The sequence below is a fragment of the Arachis ipaensis genome, chromosome B4 (genome assembly GCF_059453495.1).
Source record: "Arachis ipaensis isolate K30076 ecotype BB chromosome B4, ASM5945349v1, whole genome shotgun sequence".
NCBI classification, from domain to species: domain Eukaryota; kingdom Viridiplantae; phylum Streptophyta; class Magnoliopsida; order Fabales; family Fabaceae; genus Arachis; species Arachis ipaensis.
Genome location: NC_142439.1, coordinates 18,585,839 through 18,601,547, shown reverse-complemented (window position 1 = coordinate 18,601,547; position 15,709 = coordinate 18,585,839). Strand labels below are relative to the sequence as shown.

General features: G+C 36.2%; 2 protein-coding genes across 2 annotated transcripts; one reads left to right on the top strand and one right to left on the bottom strand.

Annotated features, from left to right (window-relative positions):
* Positions 1-2,644: 2,644 nt before the first annotated feature.
* Positions 2,645-9,683, top strand: LOC107639051 (ABC transporter C family member 14). The gene is made up of 11 exons (XM_016342467.3): positions 2,645-5,048; positions 5,253-5,573; positions 5,798-5,884; positions 6,007-6,615; positions 6,721-6,885; positions 7,130-7,424; positions 7,613-7,827; positions 7,972-8,277; positions 8,450-8,513; positions 8,627-8,866; positions 9,274-9,683. Exons 1-11 carry the CDS (start codon positions 2,952-2,954, stop codon positions 9,372-9,374), a joined length of 4,500 nt encoding a protein of 1,499 aa, XP_016197953.1. The 5' UTR covers positions 2,645-2,951; the 3' UTR covers positions 9,375-9,683.
* Positions 9,684-11,067: 1,384 nt separating this feature from the next.
* Positions 11,068-13,979, bottom strand: LOC148566823 (uncharacterized). Its single transcript, XM_088483114.1, has 2 exons — positions 13,361-13,979; positions 11,068-11,093 (listed from the first exon to the last, which is right to left on the bottom strand). Exons 1-2 carry the CDS (start codon positions 13,977-13,979, stop codon positions 11,068-11,070), a joined length of 645 nt encoding a protein of 214 aa, XP_088339240.1.
* Between the last annotated feature and the right edge of the window lie 1,730 nt (positions 13,980-15,709).

Below are 15,709 nucleotides of genomic sequence, written 5' to 3'. Positions count from 1 at the left end.
AGACTATAGCAGCAACATCATCTAATCATGTTGAAATACTTGTGATACATGAAGCAAGTCGTGAATGTTTCTGGTTTAGAGGTTTGACTCAATACATTGAATCGTCGTGTGAACTATCTAATAAGAAAATAGCTCAAACTATTTTGTATGAAGATAATGCAGCATGCATTGCTCAATTTAAAGGTGAATACATCAAAGATGATAAAACAAAACATATTTCTCCAAAATTCTTCTTCACTCATGACTTTCAAAATTAAGGAACAATCGAAGTTCAACAGATTCGTTCAAGTGATAATTTGGCAAATTATTCACAAAGTCATTTCCAACATTCTCCTTTAAAAGATTGGTGCACCAGATCGAAATGCATCGATTTCGAGATTTTAAGTGATGTTACTAACCTGAGGAGAGATTATATTCTTTTTTTTAATTAGGCTTTTGTCTTTATTGGATTTTTTTACAAGATTTTTAACGAAACAATTCTCATCACAAAAGGATATTATATTCTTTTTCTTTCACTAATTTTTTTTTTTGGTAAAATTTTAACGAGGCATATCTAAATAGACATATAAATAGGAGTGTTATAATATTATTATATTATATATGATGTGAATGTCAAGTTTGGTGATGCCTGAGGCATCAAACTAAACCAACTTAATATCAAGAGTAAAGTATCGTTTTTGTCCCTAACGTTTGAGGTAAGTTCTAAAGTTAACCCTATTTAAGTCCCTAACGTTTTAAAATTGACTCAATGTTGTCCTGCCGTTAGGGATCTGTTAACAGAATTGACGGCGGTATAAAATTGAGACGATTTTAAAATGTTAGGAACTTAAATAGGACGAAAACGTTGAGGACAAAAATAATACATAGAAATAAATTTTAATTTTATCCTTCACTAATATCAATCTTTTACAGTACATAGTTATTCAATTATTTTTTAATTACATTTAAGTAAATTATACTTAATCACATTACTTTGATTCTAAATAAATTTATTTTTTATAATTACTCTTAAAGATTTTTACTCGTCATGAAATATTTGGAGAATGACTAGAATCGTATTATTTTATTATATATGTATCTTTTTTTCCCAATATGTACTAGTCATTATACAAACATTTTATGATGAGTAAAAATTTTTAAGAGTAAAATTATAAAAAAAATAAATTTATTTAAAACAAAAGCTATGTGATTAAGTATAATTTACTTAGATGTGATTAAAAAATAATTGAATAACTATGTACCGTAAAAAATTGATATTATTGAAGGATAAAATTAAAATTTATTTTTATGTATCATTTTTGTCCCTCAACGTTTTTGTCCTATTTAAGTCCCTAACGTTTTAAAATCGTCTCAATTTTGTCTTACCGTTAATTTTGTTAACAAATCCTAACGGCAGGACAACATTGAGTCAATTTTAAAACGTTAGGAATTTAAATAGCACGATTTAGACATTAGAAACAACATTAAAACTTACTCCAAACATTAAAGACAAAAACGATACTTTACTCTAATATCAAATATGGCAACTCAAATTGCCAAAAGCCATATGTAACAATAACATAATGCATAAAAAAAACAGTGTTTCAATAGCAATACAAAAAGCTACGTGACCTTGCCTTATATAATAATATATATGTATATTACAGTGAGTATATTATGGAGAATATGTTATAAAATCTCAATTATAATAAAATAAAAATATTAAAAAATATTAATAAAAATATTTTATTTTCTCTATTTTATTTTTATATATACTTCTCTTATCTATTTATTTATTTTACAACAATATACACGCAATTACGGAAGAGCCATAAATGGCTCAAAAACAAGTGAATGTAAAGTTGAAGTAAACTTGGTGGAAATTGACGACATAACACATGACCCATGACGTGTGCTTCTGCAAATTTGGCTATTTGTCTTCTTAATTAGGTTTCACACATATTGACATTATGGTCGGATGCACAAATTGATAAGGATATATCCATCTTTGATGCAAAAAAAAAAAAAAATAATAATAATAATAATAATAATAATAATTAAAATATCAATTTAATTATTAAAATTTTTTGATATTGTAATTTTAAATAATTCAATTAATTTTAAAAAGTTATTCTGAATTAGATGATTTTACAATTCAAAGCATATTAGGAATGCATCAATAAAACTTTAGAAGGTCGATCAAATTTTTATTCTAATCTCTAACAGTGCATCAAGATTTCTGATTAACATTTGAATCTCCCGTGCTTTGCAGGTTTATTTTTCCAAAACATTTCTAATTCAAAGGTTTCACCACCATGGTTATGGCTTCAGACTTTCGTATATAAATCTTTTCCCTGAGTATTATTCTTATCATAATTCTAAATTTTAAAAATATTTTATATAATTATCATTGTAAATTATTATTACATCAATAAAAATATTTCTATTATCTAAAATCTCACATATACTATACAATACTATGCACTATTATATATTTGCAACAAGGTGCTTATTATTATATGCCCAGCTCCTGATTACAATATTGATTAATATAATTGCATAATAATCATATAAAATATTTTTATATAACTACATGATGATGATTAGTATTAGTATTAGTATTAGTATTTTCACTATATTGTACTTCTAGATGCGTGACTCGCATGGAGTTTATTTTATTCAACTAAATGATCCCACCCTTCAAGCAAGCCGCATTGAAAATCAATTCATTTTCACACACATAGCTTAATACATCAACATTCCCCACAAACACAAACACAGTTTCATACTCCTCCAACCTTGTTCCACACCTCTTAATTTGTTCATCAATCATAACAGCAATCCTTTTTCATCATCATGATGTATGAAAAAACTAAAAAGTTATGTCCAACTCTTCATAACCAACCTTGAGTTATATTTATATATGTAACTCTTCATATTGAAGCATAATATACCAACCCCATATTTGGAACATGTCTTCTAGTTCTTCTTCTTGGCTTACTTCATCTTCTTGTTCACCTCTATCAGTGGATTCATCTTCTCCTACTTCACAACTTGTAGCTCAATGGTTGAGGTTCATATTCCTATCACCATGTCCTCAGAGACTTCTTCTTTCTGCCATTGATCTCATCTTCTTGATCACCCTCTTAGCCTTTGCAGCTCAAAAGATCTATTCTAGATTCAGTTCTAATGCCAACTCTGGCTCCACAATAACCAAGCCTCTTTTGCAGGACAAAGATTCAGATTACAAGGTTACCTTGTGGTTCAAACTACCCCTTTTGGTGACATCACTCTTGGCTCTGACTTACACTGTTCTAAGCATCTTGGCCTTCACTCAAAGCAATCTTGCCTCATGGAGACAGATAGAGGCCCTCTTTCGCCTCGCGCAAGCGATAACCAACATAGTGATAGTGATTCTGATGGTACATGAGAAGAAGTTCAAAGCTCCAAAGCACCCTTTGTCACTAAGATTCTATTGGATTGCAAACTTTGTTGCTGCTTTCCTTTTTGCCACTTCGGCCATTATTCGATTAGTAAGTGTTGAGGAATCGAGTTTGGAGGCTAATTTGAGAGTGGATGATGTGTTTTCTTTCATCAATCTTGCAGTTTCTTTGTTCCTTTTGGTAATAGCAATCAAAGGGTCATCAGGGATTGATGCTATAAGAATTTCTGATGTGATTGAAAGTTCAAGAACATGGCTTTCCAATGACAGGACTACGAGTCTTTATGGCAATGCTTCTTTGTTCTCCAAAACAGTGTGGCTTTGGATGAATCCTTTGCTCAACAAAGGGTACACAACACCACTCAAACTCCAAGATGTTCCAACGCTTCCTCTCGAGTTTCGGGCTGAAAGGATGTCAGAGCTTTTCCAAGAATATTGGCCAAAGCCAGAGGAAAACTCCAAGCACCCTGTTGGATTCACCCTGCTAAGATGCTTCTGGAAACACATAGCATTCACCGGCTTCCTCGCAGTTGTTCGGCTCGCTGTTATGTACATCGGTCCAATGCTTATTCAGAGCTTTGTAGATTTCACATCAAAGGCTAATCCTTCTCCCTATGAAGGACTTGTCCTGATTTCGATCCTGCTTGTGGCAAAATCAATTGAAGTCCTCAGTGTTCATCAATTCAACTTCCACTCTCAGAAACTCGGCATGCTTATTCGTTCCAGCATCATTACTTCAGTTTACAAGAAGGGTCTAAGATTATCTAGCACTGCAAGGCAGGCTCATGGAACTGGCCAGATTGTGAATCATATGGCTGTTGATGCTCAACAGCTATCTGATTTGATGCTTCAGCTTCATCCTATTTGGTTAATGCCATTGCAAGTTGCAGCGGCGTTGGCCTTAATTTACACCTATGTTGGCTTGTCTGCAGTTGCAGCCCTGCTTGGAACTGCTGTGGTATTTGTTTTCACTCTGATTCGGACCAAGAAAAGCAACAGTTTCCAGTTCAGGATCATGATGAGCCGTGACTTGAGGATGAAGGCAATTAATGAGCTTCTCAACAACATGCGTGTCATCAAGTTTCAAGCATGGGAGGATTACTTCGGCAACAAGATTCGCCAATTTCGCCAAGCTGAGCACGGTTGGATTGGCAAGTTCTTGTATTATTTTGCTGTCAACATGGCAATTCTCTCCACTGCTCCTCTCTTGGTCACGGTTCTTACCTTTGGAACCGCCACGTTTCTTGGGATTCCTCTTAATGCTGGAACTGTTTTCACCATAACTTCTGTGATCAAGATTCTGCAGGAGCCGGTTAGGACTTTCCCTCAGGCTCTTATGTTGATTTCTCAGGCTATGGTTTCTCTAGGGAGGTTGGATGAGTTCATGATGAGTAAGGAAAGGGATGAGAATGCAGTGCAAAGAGATGATAAATGCGAAAGCGACATAGCCGTGGAGATGAAAGATGCGAAATTCTCTTGGGATGATGAGGAAGGGAATGAGGCTCTGAAGGTTGAAGAGCTGGAGATTAGGAGAGGGGACCATGCTGCAGTTGTTGGAACTGTTGGCTCAGGAAAATCTTCGTTGTTGGCTTCTGTGTTGGGGGAAATGTACAAAATTTCAGGAAAGGTATAATAATTTTTTTATGGAATCAAAAGTTATTGGTTTCTTCATTTCTTGTTCATTTCTAGAGAACAGTTTTCTTTTATGATGATATTTCAAATTCATACTAATTTATGTGGCCAAAATTGGTTTAAGCATTCATCTGTACTAGAATTAGAATAAGCTTTATTGGTTCTTAATGGATATACGATTTTCTCATCCAAATTTTAGGTCAGAGTTTGTGGGACAGTTGCATATGTAGCACAAACATCATGGATTCAGAATGCAACCATCCAGGAAAACATATTGTTTGGACTACCAATGAACCAGAAGAAATACAAAGAAGTCATAAGAGTGTGCTGCCTGGACAAGGATCTAGAAATGATGGAGCATGGAGACCAGACTGAGATAGGAGAAAGGGGTATTAACCTCAGCGGCGGCCAGAAGCAACGAGTGCAACTCGCCAGAGCTGTGTACCAAGATTGTGACATCTATCTCCTTGATGATATATTCAGTGCTGTTGATGCCCAAACAGGATCATTCATTTTCAAGGTATGTACTAAGTTATACAAATTTTATTTAGTGTTTGAGAGAACAAATTTTATTTAGTGTGTGTTTGGATTGGCGTTTATGGCACACTAATTTAGCTGTGACAGCAAGTAGCATAGGCGCATGTACATATACACACATAAAAAAAATCACATATAACTAGTTCAGAACAATGAAGTAGTTTTCCATGATGAAGGTGCTTATCTTTTTTCTCTAATTTGTTGCAGGAATGTGTTATGGGAGCTCTTAGACATAAGACCATTTTACTAGTAACTCACCAAGTTGATTTCCTGCATAATGTTGACTCTATAATGGTAAGTATGTACTCAATTTTTTATAGACTTGTGTGTGTGTTTTCCTGTTAATTTCTCAATTCAATTACACCTGAATTAGTCCTTTCAACTAAGAATTTTTCTTGTCTGATTCCAATATCAAGGTGATGCGAGACGGGAGAATTGTGCAAAGTGGAAAGTATGATGAACTTCTCAAAGCTGGCCTGGATTTTGGTGCACTTGTGGCTGCTCATGAAAGTGCTATGGAGATTACAGAAACTGGTGATGGGTTTAGCCAGTCTCCAAAGTTGGCTCGCATTCCTTCGAAGGAAAAGGAAAGCGCAGGCGAAAAGCAATCTCAAGAGCAATCTAAGTCTGATAAGGGTTCATCAAAGCTCATTGAAGAGGAGGAGAGGGAAACTGGCCAAGTCAATCTCCGAGTATACAAACATTATTTCACTGAAGCATTTGGATGGTGGGGAGTAGCACTCATGCTGGCAATGTCTTTAGCATGGATCATAGCCTTCTTGGCTGGTGACTACTGGCTAGCATTTGCAACTTCAGAAGCTTATACTGTTCCTTCTTTCATTTTCATTATTGTGTATGCTGCCATAGCAGCAGTTTCATGCATAGTAGTGATGATCAGGTCATTCTTATTTACATATTGGGGTCTAAAGACATCTCAAAGCTTCTTCATTGGTATGCTTGATAGCATTCTGCATGCACCAATGTCATTCTTTGACACCACTCCTTCTGGCAGAATCTTAAGTCGTGTAAGTCTTACTATGCGTTTGTTTCGATTTTAAAATAAGCTTTTAAGATAATAATATTTGGACTAACATTTTTTGTTTACCTTCTGCTTCTGTTGAATTATTTAGGTATCTACTGATCTACTTTGGGTTGATATATCAATTCCATTGTTAGTAAGCTTTGTGATGGTGTCATACTTCTCATTAATCAGCATCATCATTGTCACATGCCAAAATGCTTGGGAGACTGTCTTCCTCTTAATTCCATTGTTTTGGCTGAATAATTGGTACCGGGTATGTATATGATGCTATGTGCCTACTCATGCTTAAATTGTAGCCTCTACAATATTATGATCCATACCCTCTGCATTGTTCCAGATAACATTGGATATTCAAGAATATTAATTGATTCAACCATTAATATGAGATCTTTATGCACACTTGGAGCACAGGCCTATGGCATTTGAAATTACAAGTAAAAACTAAAAAGAAAAAATATGTGGTGCATTTTTAACTGTCTTTTTATACTGGTATGCAGAAATATTACATTGCATCTTCTCGGGAACTGACTCGCCTTGATTCTATCACGAAAGCTCCGGTTATCCATCACTTCTCAGAGACCATTTCCGGTGTTATGACGATCCGGGGCTTCAGGAAACAGGGAGCATTCTGTCAAGAAAATCTTGACAGGGTAAATGCAAGTCTCAGAATGGATTTCCACAACAATGGAGCAAACGAATGGCTCGGTTTTCGCTTGGACTTTACAGGAGTGGTTTTCCTTTGCATTGCCACTGTTTTCATGATCTTTCTGCCAAGTGCTATTATTAGGCCAGGTACACTACTTTTCATGAAACTTCTTTGCTAAGCATCATAATTGGTCCCTATTCCAAACAAATACAGGAAATGAACAATGGCTTTTCTAGATTTATGAGATCTTATGCATATATTTGGATAAAAAGTTACCTTCAGAGTAGTGACCAAGAATTGTTTCAAAACTGATGACGTTATCTTGCTGTTGCAGAATATGTTGGTTTATCTCTATCCTATGGCTTGGCTCTCAGTAGTCTCTTATCATTCACCATAAGCATGACTTGTTCTGTTGAGAATAAAATGGTTTCAGTTGAGAGGATAAAGCAGTTTACCAACCTTCCATCAGAAGCTCCATGGACAATCCCTGAGAGGACTCCTCCTCAGGATTGGCCTAGTCATGGCAACATTGAGTTAGATAACTTGCAGGTAATTATAGTCACAAAAGAATAAGTGCATATTGTTTGCAAACCAAAGTAACATCAGAATCTAACCAATCAAAGTTGAGGATACTAAGCAGCATGATTGTTTAATGTGTATGTAATCTTCTTTATTATTGTATTGTTTAAACAGGTTAGGTATAGGTCAAATACTCCTCTAGTTCTCAAGGGAGTATCACTCACTATTCAAGGAGGAGAGAAGATTGGTGTTGTTGGCCGTACAGGGAGTGGGAAATCAACCCTCATCCAGGTGCTATTTAGGCTGATTGAGCCTTCAGCTGGAAAAATAATCATTGATGGAATCAACATTTGCAATGTGGGGCTTCATGATCTGAGGTCTAGATTCGGAATCATTCCCCAAGAGCCAGTTCTCTTTCAAGGAACTGTAAGAAGCAACATTGATCCCCTTGGATTGTATTCAGATGAAGAAATTTGGAAGGTAACTTTTTGAGTTAATATCCAATATATGGCAATGTGCATCATAAGAGAGAAAACTATAGGAATGAGTTTAATTACTATGCAGTTTACACTATCATCTAACTAGATGACTATGTTCTTAAGGCTTTTGAGACACAGGATCATTTAATCCAACTAATAACTTGTTGCTGTAGAGTCTCGAGCGCTGCCAATTGAAAGATGCAGTGACTGCAAAGCCTGAAAAACTTGAGGCTTCAGGTATGAACTCCTCTCTCCATAATCCCTTTCAATAGTTTAATTCATTGTGACTGAAAACTATTGTAGTCTTACCAATTTTGAGCTTATTTCACTTTTTCTTCACTATTTCATAGTGGTTGATGGAGGAGACAATTGGAGTGTGGGGCAAAGGCAGTTACTTTGCTTGGGAAGGATCATGCTCAAACACAGCAGGATACTATTCATGGATGAGGCAACGGCATCTGTTGATTCACAAACTGATGCTGTGATACAGAAGATCATCCGTGAGGACTTCGCGGATCGAACAATTATCAGTATTGCTCACAGAATACCAACAGTCATGGATTGTGACAGGGTTTTGGTCATAGATGCAGGTATGAGTAAGGACTTGTATCTTTTATGCTTTGTGCACAAGTAACTAAACAACAAAAGCAGACATAAGAGCATGCATTGTTTCCTGATTTCATTTTCTGTTTCCAGCTTATTTGGAAATCTTTTACCTTGTTTTCTGGATTTTTTTGAAGAAAAATGTCAAAAGAAAATATGGGTCTAAATCTGATTCCTTCTTTAAATACGGAAAACAAGAAACAACATGAAAATCATAAGGTAGCATTTTCTAGAAACCAAACAAGTCATAGTGTGTTGTTTTCACCGATATTTTTGTATACATAGAAAAAACTGGCTACAAGCTGCTGTAGAGTGTAGAATACAATTTTTGCTCGTTCCTATAAATACTTAAGCCTTGTACAAGGTAATCAAATTCAAAACTTATTTTTGACAGGTTATGCAAAGGAATTTGACAAACCATCACGTTTGCTAGAAAGGCCAACAGTTTTTGGAGCATTGGTAAAGGAATATTCCAATAGAGCTTCAGAAGTATAATCCTCTATAGCTATCTGCAGCAGATGCTTGAACCTTTGCTGCTACAGCTTTTGATTCTAACTCTGAACAAACGTCGAACATCATTCGGGCAATAAAATTGCCACCAAGCTGCACCAACTTCAAAGACATCAATCTGCAGCACAACATTATGTGGTAGATCAGATATTCTTTTGGAGGTTTTTATGTCACTTATGTTTTTGTAGTTGCAATAAGAATAATTTTTGTAACATAAACTTTCCTATTATTGGGTTACATAAAAATTGAGAGTAAATGGTAAAATTGATCTCTAAAGATCACTTGTTATCTAAATTGATCATCAAAAAATTTTTTAATCAAATTCATTCTTCGAAGATTTTAAGTTAGTCATGTTAGTCTTTTATCATTTTCATTGCTAATGGCATTAGAGTTTGTTGATGTGGCACGATAAGTGACATCACAACACACACCTGGTAGTCCAAATTAGCGGCTAATATAATAAATTTATGAAATTAAATCAAATAATTTCCAAATTGAAAATTTTCAATGTCTTAAGATCCCCTTCATTTAGGTTTTGATTTGATCTAATTTTATAAACTTATAATGTTAGCAACTAATTAAGACTCTTAGGTGTGTGTTGTAATATCACCTAACATGTAATATCAACAAATGTTGACGCTATTAACAAAGGAAGTGACAGAAGGACCAACGTGATTAACGTAAAATCTTTTAAGGACGAATTTAATTAAAAAAATTTTCAGAGGCCAATTTAAAAAACAAGTGATATTTTAGGAACGAATTTGACTATTTACTCTATTGAATGGCGGAAGTTTATGGCTATGACATATGAAGAATAAAGAGTATGTAAGTTGTTTACAAGGATGGGACATTGAGACAGAGATACAAAATTGTGTTTGACAGATAAGACATAGATCCAGAGACACTAAATTAGTGTATTTTGTGTTCATCCTGACAAGAAAGATACAAAGATACTAACAAGAGACACAACTTATTTTTCATTTTTTCTTTCATTATTCTTGTTAATTTTTCATAATTATATTTTTATTATTATATATTTTTTCTCAAATTTTTTAATAAAAAAATGAGAATAAATTAGACTTTTCTAATTTGTTCTAGTTTATCACCAAATAGAATATAAAAACACTAAATTTTGTGTCTTCTGTCCTTTAGTCAGTGTTTGTTTTATCAATAAGTTGAGACATAGACACAGTGTAACACCCTACCACACAAAGCTTTACGCTTAAGTCGTAAAACAGAGGTGATGTGGTATTACGACCTCTAAAATAAAATAAGTACATATAATAGCAGAAGAGTTATAATATACTAGGAGCCTTGAAGGATAGGGGAAATAAAAATCGCGAGATAAAAGCGCAACGCTCAAGGAACGAGTTAACTTGCATGCTAAGAAAACCGTAACTGTCAAACATAAGATAACAGAAGTAGGAATAGAGTGCCAAAGATACAAAATAACAAGCTCCTAACTCAGCCTGCGAAGTCAAGACTGGCCGGAGAATATTTACACATATATACATACATATCCAAAACCCAAAAGTACATACACACAATCCTGCCTCTCCATAAACCTCTAAGAGGATCAAAAAGAATAAGTCATGCGGAGAGAAATCTAAGTACATATATATACATCATAACATAACAAAATATCCCAGTAACAACTCCGCTTCAAGAGTCCAGACGCCTAACGAGATGCCTCTCGACCTGCATCTGAAAAATAACAACATAGTATGGAATGAGAACCGGAGGTTCTCAGTATGGTAAAGGTGCCACACACATAATATATAAGGTCCTGGGAATGCCAGAGGCAATCCTAGAACGCCGACACTCAGATTGTAGAGCTTAAAGTATTAAACAGAAGCCATAAAAGGTGGTTTCCTAAAAATATTTAATCCTAACTTAACTTAACCTTAAATCTAAGTCCTATACTGCCATTCCTCCATACCTCCAATTCCATCATGCATTTTCACAGACAAATAAACAGATAAAGGCAAACACAAGAAAGTTACAACTACTGCAGGTAACAAATACACATTTAGCATGGCAAATACAGATAGGCACACCCAATTAGAGCACAAGCAAGTAATTCAAGTAATATGCATATGATGCATGCCTGTCCTATGGCTGATGAGGCTCATCTGTCGGTTACCCAGCCAACCCGACAAGTCTGAATTGTCCTTAGACGGTCCCCCGACGTGCATCCCCAAGAGTCTATGCATAGATTTTTCTCAAATAATCAATATTGCTCAATGGGGGTAACATTCCCGGGAATTTATATAGTGCCCGGTCACACTTACGTCGTAGGGTCAACAGAGTATCGAGTTTTCAACCTGGTACACGTGGTGGCAAGCCACGGCACTTAATCCAGGGAATCTCGTATCTCAGATTATTCAAATTCATAAGCCATATAAATAATTCAATTAAAATTCATCAACATCCACATCATTCTCAATCACATCTCATTCATCATTATATGTCAATCATATTCAATCATTATCCTTCATTATCACACCTCTCATTCCGTCCATCAATAGTTCCAATTCAAAACATAATTCATTCTTTTCCAAATGAACTAAACTTAAAACATGCTCATTTTCTTAATAACTCAAAATCAAACCATATAACCTTTAAATCTAAATCTTTTTAGATAATCATATAAACAAAATCTCTAATTTTTATAAAATTTCGGCAGCATCTCCTCTAAAACTCAGACTTTGCCACCCTATTCGGGTCCAAACCTGTATTCTTTTCAATTCAACATACCCTTTCTCATCATCATAACAACCACCACAATAAATCTACCTCAAATCAACAATTAAACTCATACAACATTCAAATCCAACAACCAAAATTCAACTAAGAATCATAGTTCACAAATCCTAGGCTTTTAACACAAAATACCTCAAATCAATAATTCACCAAATCATTAGTTAATCAACAATAACATTCAACCATAATTCTCTCCAAATTAACATAACAACATTCACCATCCAAAATTAAAAACTAATTATCCAATAAACTTCAACCAAATATATTCATCGATAAATTACTAAACATTAAACATACACCTGCATTCCAACTTATCCAATGGTCATCTAGCCTAAGTTTTCACAGAACATTATATATTAAATGTAAGAAACCTAAACCATACCTTAGCCGATTTCCACGTAACGACCAAAGCTATTTATTCAAAACCAAAACAGCCCCTCAAAACTCAACTAATCCGCTTCCTCCAAGTTCCAGTATTCACAATTTCAAGCTCCAATTATTTATTTTCAACCTAATACACATTCATAATACATATATACCCAATTTAATACTCAAAGCTCAAATTTAATGAAAATAAAATAGAATTATCGTATCCTCACCTTACCCAAGCTTCACATAAGCAAGAGTGAACGTTTTTCTCAAGCTAATTGGATCCTAAAACATCAAAAATCAAAGAAATTCAACATTCCCACTTAAAATTCGAAAATTGGGGGAAATGGGAGGCTGAAGTGGAATATCAAGTTACCTATGAAATTGTTCCGGTAGAAACGTAGAGCTCGACGCGGTGAACGCGTGGCCGCAAACGGTGCGACGATTGGAGCTCGAACGGAGGAATTACGGGATTTGGAAATTTGCCGTAAAGGTTCGGCGTTCCTTTCCTCTCCCTGGAGCTCAGCTGCATCCTTGAGGAAATGAGGGAAAAAGAGCCCGTGGCTCTTTTTAATGGGCTGGTCCGGTTGGACCGATAGCCCGGTTCGGATTCGGTTCAACCGGTTCGGTCCTTTCGGTCCAATTTTGGACCGTTTTCTTCGAAATTAGTGTCAAAATTCTCGTTTCGATGAGCTCTACCCTAATTTAATATAGCATTCACATTTCTAATCCTCCTTATTAAAAACTAATTTATTGACTAATTATCTACTAATTTAACCGGGGTTTACATCCTACCCACCTAATAAAGAATTTTGCCCTCAAAATTCAAATATAGTTACCTGAAAAGAGATGTGGATAGTCCTTTCGCATATCTGATTCGAGTTCCCAGGTATGTTCCTCGATACCAGCTCGTCTCCAAGCTACTTTTACCAATGATACTTCCCTTCCTCGTAATCGTTTAACACTGGTGTCATCAATCCTCACCGGAATTACTGGGAGTGTTAGATCTTCTCTCACTTGGATTGGTTCTGGTTCTAGAACATGACTTGCATCAGGAGTATACTTCCGAAGCTGTGATACATGAAATACATCGTGCAAATTCGAAAGGTATGGCGGTAAGGCAATTCTATAAGCCACTGGTCCAATTCTCTTCAGAATCTCAAACGGTCCAATATAACGGGGATTCAGTTTCTTGGTCTTAATAGCTCTTCCCACTCCAGTGGTTGGTGTTACTTTCAGAAAAACATGTTCTCCTTCCTCAAATTCCAAAGGCTTTCGCCTCTGATCAGCATAACTTTTCTGGCGGCTCTGGGCTATAAGCATTCGATTACGAATCTTCTTTATCTGCTCAGTCGTTTCGGCTATCATCTCAGGCCCTAATAAACTCCTTTCTCCAGTTTCATACCAACACAACGGAGACTGACATTTCCTGCCATATAGAGCCTCATATGGAGCCATTCCAATGCTCGCATGATAGCTATTATTATAAGCAAACTCTACTAATGGCATATACCGGTCCCAGCTCGCCGGTTGGTCCAAAACACAAGCTCTTAGCATATCTTCCAAGGTCTGAATAGTTCTTTCTGACTGACCATCTGTCTGAGGGTGATACGCAGTACTCAAGCTTAACTGAGTCCCAAATGCACGCTGAAAAGCTCCCCAGAACCTTGATGTGAAACGAGGATCTCTGTCAGATATGATAGTAGAAGGCACACCATGCAACCTGACAATCTCTTTGATATACATTCGAGCCAATTCCTCCATTGTGCAACTTATTCGGATAGGAAGAAAGTGAGCTGATTTTGTCAGTCGATCCACAACCACCCAAATAGCGTCACAACCAGATCGGGTTCTAGGCAAACCTATCACAAAATCCATTGCGATACTCTCCCATTTCCATTGTGGAATCTCCAAAGGCTGAAGGGTCCCTGATGGTCTCTGATGCTCAATCTTAACCTTCTGACACGTTAAACATTTAGATACATGCAATGCCACATCATTCTTCATACCTGGCCACCAGAACATCGCTTTCAGATCCTGATACATTTTAGTGCTCCCTGGGTGAATTGAAAACCCGCTCTTGTGAGCTTCCTTCAAGATACTTTGTCGTAGGTCTCCAACATCAGGCACAATAATCCGGTTCTTGAACCTCCATAAACCATCCTGACCTTTTGACATTCTCCACTGTTTTCCCTGTTCAACTGCTGGTAATACCTTACGTAACGCTTCACTATCTTGATGAGCCTTCAGAAGTTCTGATTTAAAATCACTAGAAATTTGCAACTGACTCAAACACAGGATTCCAGATTCTTCTCTAACTCCCAAATTCAAACCTTGGAATGCCTTCAGTAACTCTTCCTCCCGTAGCATCATCCAAGCTGCATATAAAGACTTCCGACTCAAAGCGTCCGCCACAACGTTCGCTTTTCCTGGATGATAATTCAATTCAAAATCATAATCTTTCAGAAGCTCCATCCACCTCCTCTGACGCATATTCAACTCTTTCTGCTCAAAAAGATACTTCAAACTCTTATGGTCTGAGAAAACATGAAACTTAACGCCATAGAGGTAGTGCCTCCAAATCTTTAAAGCAAACACAACAGCAGCAAGTTCTAAATCATGTGTCGGGTAGTTCATCTCATGCGGCCTTAACTGCCGTGAGGCGTATGCTACAACATTCTGGTGCTGCATCAGAACACACCCCAACCCTTTCAGAGATGCATCACAATACACTTCAAACGGTTCACTTGGTTCAGGTAATACCAATACAGGTGCAGTAGTCAACTTGTGCTTCAATGCCTGGAAGCTCTCTTCACATAAAAGGTATGATTTTACAATTCTACCTCTCCTTTCTGTTGCGGTTCTACACTTCGAGTTGGAGGAAGCTGCTTTGAGTAGAATTGCCGGAGAAAGTCGCTAAATTGCCGGAATGGCGTCTGTGGTGCGAGGTTGCATTTTAGAAAGAACCCAATTTAAAAGTTATCTTCTTAACCCAGAATGCATTTTGACCTAATCAAAGCCCAATTTGAGTTGAATATATGAAAACCCTAGCAATAAATCCCCAACCTCTCAATCTTTCTCACTTTTACGATTTACAATCCACGTTACCTCCATCTCCAAGCTCCATGACTCCATTTTCACTTCTCTTAATCTCACTTTTCTCTACCTCTGAACTCTGAAATCGACCA

Excerpts from the sequence above, each read along its gene's own strand:
- LOC107639051 (XM_016342467.3), top strand. The coding sequence starts at position 2,952 with ATGTCTTCTAGTTCTTCTTCTTGGCTTACTTCATCTTCTTGTTCACCT. Across the intron at positions 7,425-7,612 it reads AAGTGCTATTATTAGGCCAG|AATATGTTGGTTTATCTCTA; the intron begins GTACACTACTTT and ends TTGCTGTTGCAG. Across the intron at positions 8,278-8,449 it reads CAGATGAAGAAATTTGGAAG|AGTCTCGAGCGCTGCCAATT; the intron begins GTAACTTTTTGA and ends TTGTTGCTGTAG.
- LOC148566823 (XM_088483114.1), bottom strand. The coding sequence starts at position 13,979 with ATGGCTCCATATGAGGCTCTATATGGCAGGAAATGTCAGTCTCCGTTG. Across the intron at positions 11,094-13,360 it reads CTATCCACATCTCTTTTCAG|ATGCAGGTCGAGAGGCATCT; the intron begins GTAACTATATTT and ends GTTATTTTTCAG.